A 17476-nucleotide genomic window follows, 5' to 3' on the forward strand; every position below is an offset into this window, starting at 1 on the left:
GAGGCTCCGTCCAGTGCCAGCAACCAGATCCTATTAAGGGTATAATTCCGGGAATAGGGCCTAATTGGGGACACCCCCGCACCGAATGGATCAGGGGGATAAATTGGATGAGATTGGAGGCGGATTTTTCTCGTGTCCCGGGAAATATGGAGAAATATCTCTTATTTGGACGAAGTAGAAAACAAACTCCGAACAAGGGATGTTTAAAATAACTTAAGTTATTTTAACAACCATTGTCAAAGAAAGTACCAATAGCCGCAAAAATATTAAAAAAAAAAAAAAAAAAAAGAAAACGAAAAGAAGAAAAAAAAAAATTATCATATATATATCCCATCTTTTTATGAAGAAATTATCAGTCAGTTTAAATAAATCATATATTTCTACTCAATAATTAACAAACTTTAACAAGAAAGTCCCTGTTTACCTAAACTTTTTACTCTACTTTAACTTTTATCAAGAAACATCGTATTGATCTTACACATAAGATCTGGTGGTCACTACTTATCAAGCATCTGCTTAAATTCCATACAAAACAACAACTTACAAGGCAATCACAACCTTAAATCAAGCTTTACAAGCAAACTTTACCCAATTTAACACTCAAACTTACAAGCCAACCTTTAAAATAACAATGCTGTTGAAAGACCTATAGTGTCATGTCTTTTGTCATTGTAAGGATGCAGATTATAAATTTTGACCCGAAGGTACTGTAGCACAAATGATGAAATTTTAGATCAAGAGAACAATGCTGATCACAAGAATAATTTTGATGTCCAGCGACATTGATGTCGTTCGACATAGATGTCAAACAACACAAACAATAAGCCACGCCAATTTTTATATAAATAAGATGAATATTTTTAAACAAAATAACATTATCCAATAAATTCAATAAATCAAATCCTCTTGCGCTTAAAAAGCAATCTTTTCTTATTGGGTCACAATTACCTTTTCTTTTCTTTTTCTTTTTACTTATTCTTTCTGATCTGATACCCGAGTTATCACAAATCAAGAAAGTTCCCTTTTATTTTTATCGTTTATCAAACAATCTTATTCTTAACCTTATTGATCTAAAAAGATCTGGTGGTCACTACTCAAAGACAATTTACTCTAAAGAACTGTTAAACGTTCAATCAAGTTACCTAAACTCAAGTCATTCAAGACTTCAAACCTCAATTTAAACAAATCTACATCACTTTAACACAAGCCAAGTCCCAAGTACTAACAAGTTACAGTACATTGTAACACACGAAACACGAAAAAGGAAACCCCTATGGTTATAGGAGAGATGCTATCTCAATAGCAAACGATGCTATGCTAATAGCAAAGGAATTCAAGGACAACAAAAAAAAGAAGAAAACAAAAGAAAAACCAAAAACAGCATAAAAGTATGAAAATCAAAAAACATATAAATATCAGTATCTTTTTATAAATATTTCAATTATTATTATTATCTTATTCTATTATCTTACCTATTATTTTACATTACCTTACTTTATCACAATAAATATCCTTTGAATCCAAATATCTCTTTATTTTATTTGTATAAATAGGAAGAACCAATAATCCCTTGAAACTTATATTTCATTGTAAATCCCTTTTATTTTATCTTTACTTTACCTTTATTCTTTTTATTCAATTCAAGTCTGATCAACTTAATAAGATCTGGTGGTCACTTACACTCAAACATACATCTATTCAATTTTACTTCTTTGGATATAAATTATATTCAACACCTTCTTCAAAACACGATATATTATATTAACAACTTACCTCAATCCTATCTAAACCCTGAAATATAAAGATTTCACAACATCAACAAGTCGAGTCCCTTGAAGCCAAATATCTTCATTGTATCACTGTTAAAGCTCATATCAAGCTACTATTACCTTTATATCAAGACTGATCTACTTTAAACAAGATCTGGTGGTCACTCCTATCAAGAAAATACTCAAATATAACTTTACTTCATATTCAAAACTACTTTAAACTCTTTATAAATACACAAGGCCTAAATAGAAAACAAGCTATTACATCATATTGTAGCACAAATGATGAAATTTTAGAACAAGAGAACAATGTGTTGTAGAACAGTAACTGATTGTAGTTGACATTAATAAATATAAGTCTTAATACAAGATCATAATTAAAATAAAATAAAATACAAGTTTATTTAAATAAGATCATACAATCAATTCCAATTAAACATGTTCTTTTAGAATATGTATTGTATTCATGAGAGTTCTTCGATAAGAAGACGTATCAACTAAAATAACCAAATCCAATCCAATGTCAGGAATATTGCTAATCTTTCACATAATTGAAATAACGCGTAAAATAACGTTATTTCAAATCAGTGAGGGATTCCCAGAATAAAAGATAATCTATGACAGACATACAAAAGAACAAATGAAAAGTTTTCATAATCATAATTATAGATAACACTTGCTAAAGTACCTGAATATTAGTAGAACGATAACAATAGAAGATATCAAGCCACTCACTCAATAAGATATAAATACCTGCCTTCAATTAGAATAATTTTTACTTTAACTTAAACTGAAATAAAGATCAGTCTCAAAAAGTACCCAAACTGTTTCTCGATCTTTGTTTCTACCTTTTCCTTTATTATTTAAACCATTATATTACATTAGGAACGACATGCAATTTATTAAGTCTATAGGATTTAATATAATAAAAAATATTTAAAGCGAAAACAATCAGGTGATTCGAATAAAATATTCTATAACTGAAATGCTAATCAATATCACACATTGTTTTTATGATCAAAATTAGTACAGGATTTAGATATACAATGGTCATCGTTTTATGAAAATGATGAAAAAGCATAAGAATCGTGAGAAATTTAATAATAGATAATAGATAAAAATGAATTCTTTTTCCTATCCACTTGTCCCCATAAAAACATCAAGTTTATTAATACTGGCCTAAAGCATGAAAATGTAACTGGTGGTGTTTTTTTTTTGAATTTGTTACATATTAAAAAAGGTGATGTTAATGCAGGATGATTGATAAAATATATGTACATGTACAGCCTTGAACAATTTTCCACTACTTTAATAAACAAATGTGGTTATACATGGATATAAACGCTTTAAGAACACGTTTCTCTATGAATTTGCTGGAACTCTGTTTAACTACCTGTATCTGTACTTGAATGAAAGAAACTATAACATTAGATCATGGTTTTTAAACCATCATCATCGGCAATGTTTTAAAAACGGACAAAAATGATAATTATGGAATAACAAAGGAGCATTATTGAAACTAACAATGTGAATGCAAGAAAATGTAAATTTATTAATGTGTACCTTACCAAAGCAGATTAATGGTTGAGGATCAAAAGTCTATATTAAATTAACTATAAAACTGCACAGCAATATTTAGTAATCAGCTAATGACATAATACTATCAATACACAGTCAATTGCAAAGAAAATACATTAATGTCTACAGTGAAGATTTACGTAAACTTTGACTATTCGTATTAAATAAACTATTGTTATTTTTAGTCTTGTCGAAATTTGTGCTTTTATTTATTTTTTTGAGAGCAAGCACTGTCAATGCTGATTATTGTGAAGATTTTTTAGGTAGTGCTGAATAATCACAATATAGCAATGATAAATTAGCTCAGATGCTGTGCTGTGAAGTCATGATTCTGTTTGTTTGTTTTTTAAAACAAAACTAAAAAAAATAAGAGATTCAAAACAAAGTAGGACTTCATATGGCCTTGAATTAGGAAGGCATTATTTGCAAGAAGTTGGTTAGAAAGTCGTCTGTCTACATTAGAAGTTCTGCCTTATTATTTTATGGGTTATTTCAATAAGGTCTAATTAGAAAGAAGATTCTACATTGGTATTATTTTATTTATGATCTATGGGGTATAACTTATATAAGCGAGCCTGGTTATAGCATAAGAGTTTAATCAAAAACGCAAAATTTGAAGATTATGATTAAAGTCATGATTATTACTAAGCAATATAATAGGTGAGTTAAAGGGAGTATGAAGAATGCAGAAGTAGACGCTCAAATCTTTATATGATTCTACTGATCTTTTTATGTATGCCAGATGTAATTTATTAATTATCAATAAGAAGATCACTACCAATATTAAAGAAAAGATATTTGTGTTATTCATAAATATCTTGTGTTAATACGTCTGTTTTACATTAACAATTTTCAAAGAAAACGATAGCTATCAACATATGCAAACAAGAGACTAAATGTACTTTTTTAGTTTTATGTCAAAAATAATCTCATCACCAAAATTTTCTACAACATTGTCCCTAATGGCATAGCACTTATAATATAATAAAGAAAACACAAATATAAATAAAGCATTACTTACCTGCTCGTCAAAGGAAAATTTTGTTCTGGTTATTATTTGACTGCTGCTGTTCTATTTTGTTTTTTTTTAAAAAAATATAGAACATTTACCCAAGTATCCTTTTCCTTAAAGCCTGCTGAAATAACTTCAGTATTATCGGATATAATGACTAGATCTGGTTTGGTATCTTGTAAATCAAATTCCTGTTTAGACAGTAAACTAATGAGGCATGTATTGAAAGATCTTGCTATAAATCTTTAGCAGAACAAATCTATCACAAACAGGAAATTATTAACCAGCAGACATTGCAATTTTTTCATTTACATAAAACAATAGTGCTCGAATTAGCACTAAATTTGGTTGGTTAGGCGCTATCGTAAACAGCACATTTCCATAATGTGGTTGAATTGGATAGTTAAACAGAAACATGGAAGGTAACTCAGGAGCTATTGTTAGACTTGCTTGAAAAACACAACGCCAGTCAAACGGATCCGGTGTAACATGAGCGGTTTTTGTGTTATACACCATTTTCAGAAAGTAAAATCGCATTTTTACAGACTACATAATACAATATATACAGCGACAAGTAAATACGATAATTATCCCTGAAAATAGTGTAAATTAGTCACCATTTTAGTTTATGAATTTTGTTGTACTTAAAAAGCACAAAATTAATTAAAATATCTATCACTCAAAATACCTAGTTTAAAAACTTTTGTATTAAAATATAAAAAAAAAGAGATTGAATAAAAAAGAGTTCAAACGATTTCCTTGGTATTCATTTGTCCGAAGAAGGGTTAGTTAAACTTTTAGCTTGGAGGAGGGGGAGGCACAGGATCGGATGAAGGTGGTGGTGGTGGTGCAGGTTCAGATGGAGGAGGAGGAACACCCTGCAAAAAAATTGAGTTAATATTTCATACATAGTTCAAACATCAAATATTGATTCTTACCCAGTTCTCTCCTGGAGGAGGAGGGGGAGCAGCGGGTTGCCATGGAGCAGATCCGCCAGGAGGAGGAGGGACTTGAGATGCATCATAGTATCCAGGATAAGCGCCATAACCTTCAGTACCATAAGCATTATAATATCCACCAGGTACTGGAGGAGCATTGTATCCAGGATATCCACCGGTACTTTGCCAAGGAGCAGATTGTGCTTGATCATTTACACCTGGTGGTGCAGGAGTACTTTGAGCAGCAGCCCAAGGAGTAGAGGCAGCACCGGGAGCGGCACCGGGAGCGACAGGAGGACGTTGCTGCCATGGAGGCGCAGTACCACCAGCACGTTGCCATGGAGCAGCACCCTATAAATAATGAATTATTAGCAGACCTGATATACAACATATTATGCTATAGCTTACAGGTCTATTTATTCCACCTTCAGGTACATTTTCTCCAAGCTCAGCCATTAAATTCATATATTCACTATCCAATTGAGCATCTCGTTCATTGGCCTGGTTGGCGAATTCAGGGTTGTTGCGTTGTGTACAATCGCGAGAAATATGTCCCATACCACCACAAATATGGCAGGACAATGTTGAAGTAATGTTTTGTCTTTCGGGGCATTCATAACGTCTATGTCCAGTACCACCACAGTTAAGACAAGTTTGTGCTTCATCATCACGTAAAGTACCATTCAATGCAGCCAATTCACGAAGCTGATTTCGTTTCAATTCATTTTGACCTTCAGGAACAGATGCAGACTATGAAATATAAAATCAGTTTTATGAAAGCTTAAGCCATTATTTTTTTTTTTTTGCCGTTCTTACCGTTTCAATAACTTTTTCAATGAGTTTAACAGCCTTTTTAACTTTATCTTCAGAATCAGCAGTTACCAAACAGTGCAAATCTTCTTCTTGTGCTGCATTAGATGCGGCATCTGTTCTCGACTTGCCTTCCTTTACTGAACCACGGCCACGAATACTAATCTTTGCACCAGAGTCGGCTTCCATTCCCTTTAGAGTATTACCTCTAGGACCAATTAATTGGCCAATAAAGTTGATGTCAGGAAACTCTTTGGAAGGAATGTACACTTTCTCTTGTAGTTTTGTAGGGCGTTTATAATCGATGGGTGGTCTGAAATTGGGAATTGTTTTCAAAGCTATTTCAATCAGCTTGTGGCGTTCATCTTCAAGCTTTTTCTTATATCTTGCTTCTCTTGTATTTACACGTTTACCGTTAGCATCATAAACGGGCTCTGGTGATGGTGATCTAATTAGGAGTGGATAAACTTGTAAATCCGCAGTCTTTTTTTTCGGCATTATAGTTTCATCTTTCTTACCTTCTATTTTCACTTGGCAAATAATCACCAGTACGTAACTTTCTATTGATTTCTTCAAGTCGAATTTGCACTACATTACTAAGTTAGTTTTTTCTTGTCGAGTTTACATACTAATTTGAAACTTACAAAGATATTTTTCAGATTGTTGCTTGTCTAATTTGTTCACAGCAGTAGGTAATCCTGGAATAATGATTTTTTGTTCATCTCCCCAACGACTCTTACGTTTTCTCTTAGGAGTCAAGTCGCTTGCAACAGAGTTAGGTGTGGAAGGGCTCTCTAAAGTTTTATTCAGAAATGACCACAGCTTTTTATCTCTTTTTATTCATACCTGATTGAGTGCTTTTTTCTTTATAATCCTCTTGTTTTTCGGAAGGTGCTTCAACAAAGCGTCTTTTAGTTCCAAGTGGAGTAACATTTGTACCTATTTATTTTTAATTAATAAATGATTATACAATTCAGTTTTTATTTTTTTACCTGTAGGTTTGTACATGGTGTATAACTACAAAACAAATGATGATAAAAAAAAACCCCCCCATAAAAACCGAAGACAGCTAATTTGAGTCACGCAGCTGTGACTGTATTTCATCTTACCATATTTATATTTTAAATTTAACCAATGAAAAATTAATTTCTACTAGATTTTTCAGCAAATTTGGTGGAACATTTTGAAAATTATGACAGCAATTTTTATTTTTTATCGACAGAAAAATTTTACTAAATTTGGCAGTAATCTTGGCTAAAAATGGCAATACATACGAGGTATATTTGGCAGGAATTGTTATCTGTCAGCCTCATGTCAATGATGGTGTCGTATTTGAGGGTAGCTCATACATAATAAAGCACCAATCAATAAGAGACATCATCTTCTACAGATTATCATACCAACATAGTCTATTAAAAAACATAAATCTAAAAGTATAAATCTCAAATATCATAATCATATAAAATGATATGAAAAAATCTCAATCATCATGAGAAAGTTCAATCGCAATTATAAAAATTGAAATGTCTATAAATATTGTTGCACTTGGTTATAAAATATGTAAATAAAGATGTGAGTTACATTACAATATAATACACACTCACATTTATAATTATTACCAACATAATGAAGAGGAAGCGATACGAATTAATAATGTTGTGTATATGAGATTAGTTACCTCATATATATTCCTAAAACAGTATATTTCAAAAGGCGGCTTTAAATAACTACATGTTTTTTTTATGAGGATGAGAAGGAAAGAGTTCTTGATGAAGGAGGGGAGGGACGCGATGCTATGGATTGGGAAGAAGAAGTAGACCGCTATCATCTACAAACTCTAACCTGTCTTAAACTCTATCGCAAAAAGTAAGGTTCAGAGCAAAAGTCAACTGATGCAGGTTTAGATGATGAAATGGAAGAAACTGCACTTAAAACCAAGCAGCAATGTAATTCATATAATCAGATTGTTTTCGCTATACAATAGGGCTGGTAAACAGTGCCGGCTTTCAAGTATTTATTGTTTTAAATAGTCGACACCAATAATTGTCGTTCCAGTTTAATGTAGAGCAAACAAACTAGGAAAAAATAAACTTGATTTTAACTATTCTGGAAATGATTACAAATAAACCGTTTATTTTTACAATATATCCATCAACTAGTCGCCTAAATTGACCCATACGACGACATACTCTGATCCCACCTACAACACTAAAAAAAAAGTAACTTTTCATAATTTAATTGCAATCACGTTGACTTTAAATAATTTGAAGCCCTCTCTGAAGGCACATCCTGTATAAACAATTCGTTCCGGCAGAGACGATAAGTGGATAAAAAACCCCATAGAAATGTATAGTATTGCGAATGGGCAGCACGAATCATTTTTAAAAAAAAAGAAATAGACAGGAGTTCATTGGGATGACTAATTTTCTAGAATGTAAGGAACATAGGTGAATCGAAAGTAGTCTTGTATTTCAATCTAAAATATTGCTGTCATTGATCCGTGTTCAGAAAAGATGCTTGTGAAACGATCGAGTAGATCAAGCTAAAGACTGGTATTTTCTTTATTAAGATATATCACTACTGTGGAATTTCTCACTATATGAGCCCAATATACCATGATAATGCAATAAAATTGGATTGATATACGCTTTATGATAAGATGACTATTTTAGTCCTCGTTCGTCCTGACCACCTCTGTCACACTCACTACCTATCCGTATCATACCCATCTATTTTTTCTTTGTCATCTTCAATGTCTTATTGCGTTGTTTATATCTTTTACCACTACCTGAGTGGCTCAGAGGCTGCTGTAATACTTGGTTCATCACGACTCGTCCAATTGTACTTGCTGATGCCATGTCCGAATACAAGATTCCACCGTCAGCCATTCCAAAGAAACGACGGATGAATTACTGATACAATCTGTAACAAGGAGTGAAATACTCTCAGAAAGAGCTGGGGAGAGGGTCAGAATACAACAGCCGGATCCAAGCAACTTTACTACGATCTGGAAAGAACTTGGGAAATAAGAAAAAAAAAAGAGAGAGACCTGAAGGCCTTCGCTCGCAATCTCACGCCAATTAGGGCATTGGCCAGTGACAGTAAGTGGGACAGTGGCGATGAAATGAGCCAAGAATACGATCTGTGCGGGTGGCACGAGCCCTTGCATTGATGTGGACACACTTGCACAAACGTTGCCAGTGGACGATGGTTGAGGTCGCAGGGGATGAGGACGTCGACCAGAAACCTCGGCAGACTTGATACTACAATGCTTGAGTGTGCACTTGCTGCTGATAGTCGAATGCATCCATAGACAGGTACCATCATGCTCAAGATGATGGGTTGTTCTTGATTAGCGTTCAGTGGAATACAGTCTAGGCTGGCAAGTAAAGATGTTCAGGTCCTGGTCAAGAGGGGTCGACAGCCCGGGAAGCTTTTCACACGCTGCGATCCATATTGGCTTACTGATTTCGATATCAACCGCTAAAGGGTCTGATGAGGGTCAAGATCAACTCATTTCCAGATAGGAGCGCAGGATGTGTGACCAGGGATGGGTCGTGAGAAAATTCAGCAGTGAGATGAACTGTTCTTGAAGCTGAATTCAATTGAAACTTCTTTTTTCTTTAGATTTTTGGGTTATAAAGTCGACAGTGAATTCATTTTGTCACAAGTGCTCGACTACAGAGACCATGACCATCTCGAGCTGTGATTTATTGACCATACTAGACTTTGTTAGGTAAGACAGGGTGACTGAGTGGTCTTGATGTCAATCTTTTCGATCGAGATAGAAAATGCTAGAGTCTGGCAAGAAGGCATTGTATGATGCTGCATAACAGTCTTCTGAGCAAACGTTATTTGTTCTTTGCATAAGGAACAGTCGGAGTTGTTTTAGCAGGAAAGAGGCGTCGTTTTATTAAAATCCCTGATGACCGACTAGATTGATATAAAATATGGTGTACAATTTTTTTTTTATTTATTTATTTTTATTTTGTTTTTATCACAACATGACTGAGAATAAGCCGGTACTTTATGGATATTTTAGATCTTCTGCTACATGGAGGGTTAGGATTGCTTTAGAATTGAAAGGGGTGGATTATGAACAAAGGTTTATCAATTTACTAAAGAAAGAACAGGTGATTATAAGACGCGTAAAGAAAAGATTACTTATCGTTCATAGCTATCTGAAGAATATAAGAAAGTGAATCCTACCCAAAAGGTACCTTCTTTTATAACAAAAGAAGGTAGATTGTTAACTCAAAGTCAAGCCATTATTGAGTATCTTGATAAGGCTTATCCAAGTAAGAATCGGTTGGATGATGACGTTTGATAGGCTAATGTTTGTACTACTACAGATGAACCTTTCCTTCCAAAGGACCCCGTTGAAGAAGCTCTTGTAAGTTATGTCATCATTCCATCCCTGACTCACACCATCCACAGGTTCGAGAAATCTGTCAAATTATCGCTTGTGACATTCACCCACTTCAAAACCTCGGCGTCCTTCAACGGGTAGCAGGGGGCGATGTCGAAAGACAAAATGAGTTTGCTCGAGAGATGATCACCAAGGGATTCAAGGGACTCGAGATCCGTCTTGGCCAACTTTCGGGTACGTACAGTTTCGGTGACCGATTGACGATGGCTGATTTCTTTGTGGTTCCCATGGTGGGTAATGCGTTACGTCGTGGTGTGGACATGACTCAGTTTCCTATTTTGTCTCGATTGAATGAGAGTCTATCCGAATTGCCCGCATTTAAAAGAGCTCATCCTTCTTCACAGCCTGACGGTCTTCAAACGAATTAGGTGTACCCTATCGATTTAAATAAAATTATGCAGCCCTGTCACATATTTCCCGCCCTCTTTTTTTTCTTTTCTTTTCTTTTTTTATTCCAAGCAAAATAAGATGAGCATAAACTGGGTAATGTTGACGCAAGATGGTAAATCACCTGTGCCTTTACCACAAGAAAAAATGTTTTTTACACAGTCTGATGTTAAACTTGTATTGGACTGTAATGAGTAAGGGATACGAACTTTATAAAATGATACTGACTTTTTTTTTTTAAAAAAAAAAAAAAAGAGAGACAGGCTATCCAGGCAATTCAAGGTAATCAAGAGTTTATTGATACCTTGTCTGACAGTATTTTAGAGGCTATTATGAATCAAGCCGTGGTACGGTGATCTTGTCGAATCAAAGAGTAAGAGAGTCAGAGAGAGAGAGAGAGATGATGACTAACCGATTCAGAAAAGATCATTTATCTCTCAAGTCAACCTGATTCTGAATTTAAAAACTTGAATATGCCCATCATGAACTTCAAACGATGGAAATTAGAACAGCCTTGGTTTGGAGCGAATTATATCTCTGGTGTTCTCTTGCCTGTTCCTGGTGGTGGATTGATGAGGAATGGACAGGTGAAGTTGACTTTTAGTGAAGGAGGTGAAAAGAGAGAAAGAGAGAGAGAAAGAGAAAGAAGATTGATTGATTTTTATAGGAGCTATTGAATTTGCCAATATTTTACGCAACTTGATGGAAAGGATGGGAGGTAAAGGAAGATAAAGAGAGAATGATGACTGATAAAGAAGTATAGAAACAGATGAGATACCAAGAGAATATGAACCTTTACCTGAATATCAACAACCAATCGGTCATGATGAATTACCTCCTGACTATTCAGCTTAAATAAATATACTTTATTATTGGCACAGCCATGGATGATAAATATTTACAGTGACATCATCAACCAAAGGTAGATACGATATGAGCTAATTGCAATAAATCATTCTTATTTCCTTCATCTTCTTTTGGTTGATCATCATTTTGATCATCTTTATGATTCTTTACATCTTGTAACCAAGTCATTCGCTTAGATGAAGCATCATTTTCTGGTTTTTTTGGATGAAGTAGAGTAAAAGGGAGATGAGGGATGGATTGAGATGAAGTGGTTAGTGGTTGATGTCGATAGAACAAGTGGATGGTGTCTTCTTTAGTGGGCGAGAGAGGTGGAGTGGTTGATTTTGTGATGAGTGGGAATTGAGTTTGAAGTCGATGGGTTGAGGTCAGTGATTGATGATAATTGGATAAGTGTTGATCGATGGTGAGTGGTGGTTGGATTTGTACTGGATCTGAACGAATCCTTTGATGAGCATGTAAACGAGGTTTGGGTCTTGTTTCTTCTGTTGTTTGCTTTTTTTGTGATCGACGTGATTTGGGTGACATATGAGTTCGATAGTGTTGCATCATATTATCTTGACGTGAAAACCTAGATTGACAACCAGGAAATAAACAAGGAAAGTTTTTTTCTCCCGTATGAATTCGATTATGTCTAGCCAAATGACCACTACAATAACATGAGTGGAATTGAATATAAAATCATTCATCACAAACCTTGTCGTAAAACTCTTGTTACAACCAGGTTCACAACAACGATATTTTCTTTTTGAATCTTCTTCTGCATGATTTAATAAACTCACATGTCTACCAGACGCATTCTTGACTGATAATAATCCTTCATTCATTTTGAGTGTGAAAAAAGAAGGAAAAAAAAAAAAAAAAGGACAAATAGGGTTTTTCCCTTTTTTTTTGTTTCTATTTGTTTCTCAGATCATCTCCGCCATATCATGATAACTGTTATCAAATAAAGAAAAATAGCTTGTCATTGTTGGAAAAAAAAGAAAGAGAGAGAGAGACCAAATGAATGGATTGATTCCATCATCGGCTTATTTTTAAAGCTATTTTTAAAACAAGGACCCTTCTTTTCCTTTATTCAAAAAAAAATAAAAAAATTATGCAGACAAAATGAATGTAAAAAAGACGGTTTATTACTTGATTGTAATACAACAGTTGAATCCTTTAATTCAAGATCAGATCACTCACCGTGTGTATTCTTTCTTTAGTGACTGAATCATTGAATTAAAAAAAAAGGAAGGGAAAGGGGGGGACTCGATAGGAATCCATACAGTTGTCAAGGTACGTGCACATTGATATATCAAGGGCGGAGAATGATTTTGGGTGTTGCATGTGATCAAAAGGTATCGTCATTTAATGTGTTTTAATATTAAAAAAAAAAAAAAGAAAGAAAGGGGGGGATGATTGTGTTGTCTGATAAACATGCGTATGATGTGTGTGGGGTAGGGAGAGAAGGGGGAGGGGGGAGAGGGGGGTAAAGAGAGACAAGAGAAAAAAGAGAGTGAAGAGATCATTTGCTATTGTATAAAAATATATTTTTGATATTCCGTTTGTTTAAGAATTTACTATAAAACATGAAGAAAAGAACCTGGTTTTTTTTAAACTTTTTTTTTTATAGAAAAAAAATAAGGTACAAAAATAAAGATGGTTATCTGTTTATACTCAGCTTATTCATCATCATCATAAAAAGCGTGGTTACCTCAAGGAAAAAAAAAAAAAAAAAAAAAGTGTGTTTTTTTTTTCCTTTTCTTTTCTTTTTTCATCTCCACTTATTTTATTCCTTTTTCCCCCCTCCTCCTCTTTTTATTTTTTTTTTTTTTTTATTTGAGTGTGTTTTCCTTGAGAGAGAAATTATTAAAAATCCGAGATTTATGCCACCTAAAGAGAAAGCAAGTGAAGGCAAAAGAAAAAAGATTGTGAAAGCATGTAAAGATTGTAGGAGAAGAAAGGTAAGGTTTGGATGAGGAAGAAGAGGTTACTGATAGTTTAGGTAAAATGTGACGGTGAGATGCCTTGTAGTACTTGTAAGAAATCATCTATTCAATGTATATTTGAATCAAGTACACCGAAAAGAGGAGCCAATAAACAATATATTGAATCATTGGAGAATAGAATTCAAGTGATGGAAAAAGCAATCCATTCGTTAGGTGGAATGCAATTAATTGAAGAAGCAGTGAGAAGACAACAACAACAGATGATGGATGAAAAACCAAGTGAGAATGAATAGAATAATGGATGGTTTCCCTTGACTGATGTTATATAGTTAAAATAGAAGAAGCGGGTGATAATAAGAATCGATTTTTAATGAATGAAATGGGTAGTCCATATTATATACAAGAAATCATCAGTTTATCATCCACAGGGGATTCAACGATAGGCAGTCAAAGTCGTTCTTCTTCACCTACCCGACAAGATGAATTAGTTCAACTCTTCATGTTACAAATTCAACCTTATTTCTCTCTTTTCGTACCCGATTATTTTAATCAACTCTATTCAGCCAGTGAGATACCAACGATCTTGGTCTATGCCATCTGTTCACTCTCTTCACAACAAGAAGAAGAAAAAAGATTTTATTATCAGCGAACGATCACCTTGTTGGATGAGTGGGTGGGAAGACCTTCGATTGAGATCATACAGACTTTACTTTTACTGACCAAATACACTGAATGTCATCCAGAAGGTTACTTTGAGAAAAGTAAATCGTTATTGTCAAGAGCGATTGAACTCTGCAAGTTATTAGAACTCGATCGGGTGATCTATCAGTTGGACACAGACAGTGAAACAGAGACCAAGCGAAGAACATTTTATGTCTTGACAAGGTATCATGTCCTTTTATGGTAAGTGAAGAAAGAAGAAAAGGGGGAAAAACAAATCACTTAAAAAGGAAACCAATCTAGTGTTGAACAAAATATCGAATTGGATCTTTTACTCTTGAAAGATTATCCACAAATCAATGAAGACATTGAACGTCATCTGTTTGGATTCAGTTTTACTCTCTCTCACATCTATCATCATCTACGTCGTATCACGAAAAGACAAGAAGTTCAATTGGATCACAGAAATGATCCTCAGATCGTACAGGAAACACTGTCTGTCATGCAATTACAATTCATGATTGACGACCAATTCCTTCGTTTACCTCCTCATCTTCTCATCCAACAACAAAAGCAACCTAAATTTCCTGCGGATGAAATACCAAGCCATCTGTCTTTTATCACAAAATTAGTCCATGTGCATCATCATCTCAACCTGATCTTGCTTCACTTTCACTACACCAGATATCCTCTCCCACATGGATCCACCAAAGTCGTTCAATACCCACACCGAGACATCGCTCTCTCTTCTGCCTCTGCCATGATTCGTTGGATCGAGGGCTGTATGACCGACGTCAGCTTTCGATTCATTCCTCGTGGCATCCAATTCTTGACTTACTGCAGTGCCCTGGCTCTCAGTGTCCTTTCCTATCTGTCACCCAAAGACAGTGACCATCAACGTGGGTTGGATCTCACCCGACGGATCTCACTCCAATCCCCCTTTCTCGAAGTTCAATCCTTCGTGACGCCCAAGCCGAGGAGGAACACGATCTCGGACAGACCGATGCAACCCATCCCGCCCTCTTTCCTCCAACTCTCCTCCACCGACCTTTCTTTTCATCAACCCCTTCACAACATGCACGCCGCTCCACTTCAACTCGAAAAGCCCAGGACGCTGCGTACGACGACGACCCAGTCCTGTGTTGACCTGAGGGCCATGAATCAGCAACACTTTTATCAACACCGAAAACCGGTGGGTTCTGTCATCAGCAGTTCAACCAGTACCAGTCCCAGTCTGGTTCGTCCCTATCGACATACGTCTCCGACAAGGACCAGTTTTGTTAAACCCTATGAAAGACAGGTCAACAAGATTCGAAAGTCCTCTTCACTTCATGGCTTATCGAATCACTATCAGACCCACTCTGTCTTTCAACCCATACCTCCGACGACACCTTATCAAACCGCTCTTTTGGATTCAAATGATCTCTCAGAGTTTTCTTCTGGTGTTGAATTTGATTTTTATACTCATTCAATGCTTCCTGACGAAAGAACAGAAGGACATCCTTTACTTTAATTTATTTTTTATGTGTATCATATCCCCCTCTCTCCTTTGTTTTTTTTTATATAATAAATAATATTTGTGTGTTTTGCTGTTGTTAAGGATGTGAAGGACGAGAGGGGATCGGTGGACGGTGATGGGTCTTGAGGATGGACATCAAGTCATCCAACGTATCCAAACCTTTTGTCTTTTCCAACCTCTCTTCTTGTTGTCCACTTTCTAACTGAGCAATATATTCCCTGAGTTGTTGATTTTCCTTTTCTAACCGTTCCATCCTTGCTGGCCAATCGGCCATACTGTGTACTTTTGCTTCTAATTCCTTCACATAACGTTCTTTACGTTGTCTAAACGCCCTTTGAGCAGCTCGGTTTTGTTCTGCCCTTTTGCTTTCTGTCGTTGTCTTTTTGATGACGGGTGATGACATTTAAAAAAAATAAAAAAAAAACAATTCACACACACACACACACACAAGTGAGTGAGAGAGGGGGGGAGAAAAAAAGTGGAGTTTATTACGTAATACTAAAATTAAAATGGATGGCGATTAGGTAAGCAGTGACGGAAATGGTGATCGAGCAACCGATTGTATCTCTCGGGTTCTTCAGCAGGTAAACCATGACCACTGCCCTCAAAGACGACCAGTTCACATCCCAATCGTTGACTGAGATAGTGTGAATTCTTTGGGTTCACCAGATGATCCCAGGTACCGGTCATCACCAGGCATCGAACCCCACTCGACTTGATCTTTTCCAATCGAGCATCAGACACAGAGTGAGTCAGGACGGCCATCATCTGAGCCAAGTTACCGATCAAGGTCTGAGGTCGACTGCGATCCATCCTGGCCAGATACTGAGCCAAGGACATGTCCGCATTGGTCTCGTACGCTTCATGTTCGATCGCCGTCGGTTTGGCAGAGAGCCACTGAGGAGGGTAGACGAGGGCAAGGGCCTGGGTGAACTTGTAGGTCGGATCCCGGGCAAAGATCAATCTCGAAAAGGTCGCGATGGCCTTGACCTAACCCAAAAAAAAAAATGAGTGTGAGAGGTGTTTGAATCCAAAGAGTCCTACTGACCGGTGGTATCTGACCTCCAGGTGTGGTGCTCGTCAACACGACCGAAGAAAACCTTTCGGGCCATCTCGAGACCAATTCGAGTGCGATCATGCCTCCCATGGAGATACCGTTGAGGTGAACATGTTTTTGCCATCCAAAATGGTCCAAGAGGTCAATCACGTCATGAGCCATTTGTGAAGTGCTTTGAAGTGATCAGTGCATGGTCTGATTGAAAGTGATCTTACCTATAAATACCCATGGGTGCATCTATGTGTGTAAAGAAGGTGTGTGAGTGGGGATGAGGTGGATTTGAATGAATTCTATACCTGATAAACCCATGCCTCTGTTTTCAAAAATCAAGACGGTATATCGCTTTGTTTCCGCAAGATATTTCGTCTGATTCTCCCAAGCTAAACAGGAAGTGTTTAAACCTAAGATTGGGGGATGAATAAAGCGTTCAGGGTCAGTGGTATATTACCCATGATAAGCACAACATGCTCAGGTCCATCCCCGTGTAATTCATAATAGATCTTTACCGGCGACTTTTCTCTT

General features: G+C 35.8%; 7 protein-coding genes across 7 annotated transcripts; 3 read left to right on the forward strand and 4 right to left on the reverse strand.

The window, feature by feature from the left end:
* Nucleotides 1-4239: 4239 nt before the first annotated feature.
* Nucleotides 4240-4653, reverse strand: RO3G_11545 (uncharacterized protein; the record flags this gene model as incomplete). The annotated part of the gene is made up of 4 exons (XM_067666129.1): nucleotides 4240-4320; nucleotides 4369-4419; nucleotides 4458-4594; nucleotides 4644-4653. 4 exons carry the CDS (start codon nucleotides 4651-4653, stop codon nucleotides 4240-4242), a joined length of 279 nt encoding a protein of 92 aa, XP_067522230.1.
* A 503-nt stretch (nucleotides 4654-5156) lies between these two features.
* Nucleotides 5157-7219, reverse strand: RO3G_11546 (uncharacterized protein; the record flags this gene model as incomplete). The annotated part of the gene is made up of 9 exons (XM_067666130.1): nucleotides 5157-5237; nucleotides 5298-5648; nucleotides 5706-6047; nucleotides 6114-6555; nucleotides 6626-6695; nucleotides 6752-6901; nucleotides 6954-7046; nucleotides 7100-7124; nucleotides 7217-7219. 9 exons carry the CDS (start codon nucleotides 7217-7219, stop codon nucleotides 5157-5159), a joined length of 1557 nt encoding a protein of 518 aa, XP_067522231.1.
* A 3439-nt stretch (nucleotides 7220-10658) lies between these two features.
* RO3G_11547 (uncharacterized protein) lies at nucleotides 10659-10904 on the forward strand (the record flags this gene model as incomplete). The annotated part of the gene is made up of 1 exon (XM_067666131.1): nucleotides 10659-10904. The coding sequence occupies one exon, from the start codon at nucleotides 10659-10661 to the stop codon at nucleotides 10902-10904; it is 246 nt and encodes an 81-aa protein (XP_067522232.1).
* Nucleotides 10905-11004: 100 nt separating this feature from the next.
* RO3G_11548 (uncharacterized protein) lies at nucleotides 11005-11778 on the forward strand (the record flags this gene model as incomplete). Its single annotated transcript, XM_067666132.1, has 6 exons — nucleotides 11005-11117; nucleotides 11179-11205; nucleotides 11248-11296; nucleotides 11349-11535; nucleotides 11591-11641; nucleotides 11687-11778. 6 exons carry the CDS (start codon nucleotides 11005-11007, stop codon nucleotides 11776-11778), a joined length of 519 nt encoding a protein of 172 aa, XP_067522233.1.
* A 57-nt stretch (nucleotides 11779-11835) lies between these two features.
* Nucleotides 11836-12315, reverse strand: RO3G_11549 (uncharacterized protein; the record flags this gene model as incomplete). The annotated part of the gene is made up of 1 exon (XM_067666133.1): nucleotides 11836-12315. One exon carries the CDS (start codon nucleotides 12313-12315, stop codon nucleotides 11836-11838), a length of 480 nt encoding a protein of 159 aa, XP_067522234.1.
* Nucleotides 12316-14097: 1782 nt separating this feature from the next.
* On the forward strand, nucleotides 14098-15891 carry RO3G_11550 (uncharacterized protein; the record flags this gene model as incomplete). The annotated part of the gene is made up of 2 exons (XM_067666134.1): nucleotides 14098-14621; nucleotides 14682-15891. The coding sequence occupies 2 exons, from the start codon at nucleotides 14098-14100 to the stop codon at nucleotides 15889-15891; spliced, it is 1734 nt and encodes a 577-aa protein (XP_067522235.1).
* A 510-nt stretch (nucleotides 15892-16401) lies between these two features.
* On the reverse strand, nucleotides 16402-17406 carry RO3G_11551 (uncharacterized protein; the record flags this gene model as incomplete). The annotated part of the gene is made up of 5 exons (XM_067666135.1): nucleotides 16402-16887; nucleotides 16946-17126; nucleotides 17170-17191; nucleotides 17251-17334; nucleotides 17403-17406. The coding sequence occupies 5 exons, from the start codon at nucleotides 17404-17406 to the stop codon at nucleotides 16402-16404; spliced, it is 777 nt and encodes a 258-aa protein (XP_067522236.1).
* Between the last annotated feature and the right edge of the window lie 70 nt (nucleotides 17407-17476).

This window comes from Rhizopus delemar, genomic scaffold (genome assembly GCF_000149305.1).
Source record: "Rhizopus delemar RA 99-880 supercont3.9 genomic scaffold, whole genome shotgun sequence".
In the NCBI taxonomy this organism is placed as follows: Eukaryota; Fungi; Mucoromycota; class Mucoromycetes; order Mucorales; family Rhizopodaceae; genus Rhizopus; species Rhizopus delemar.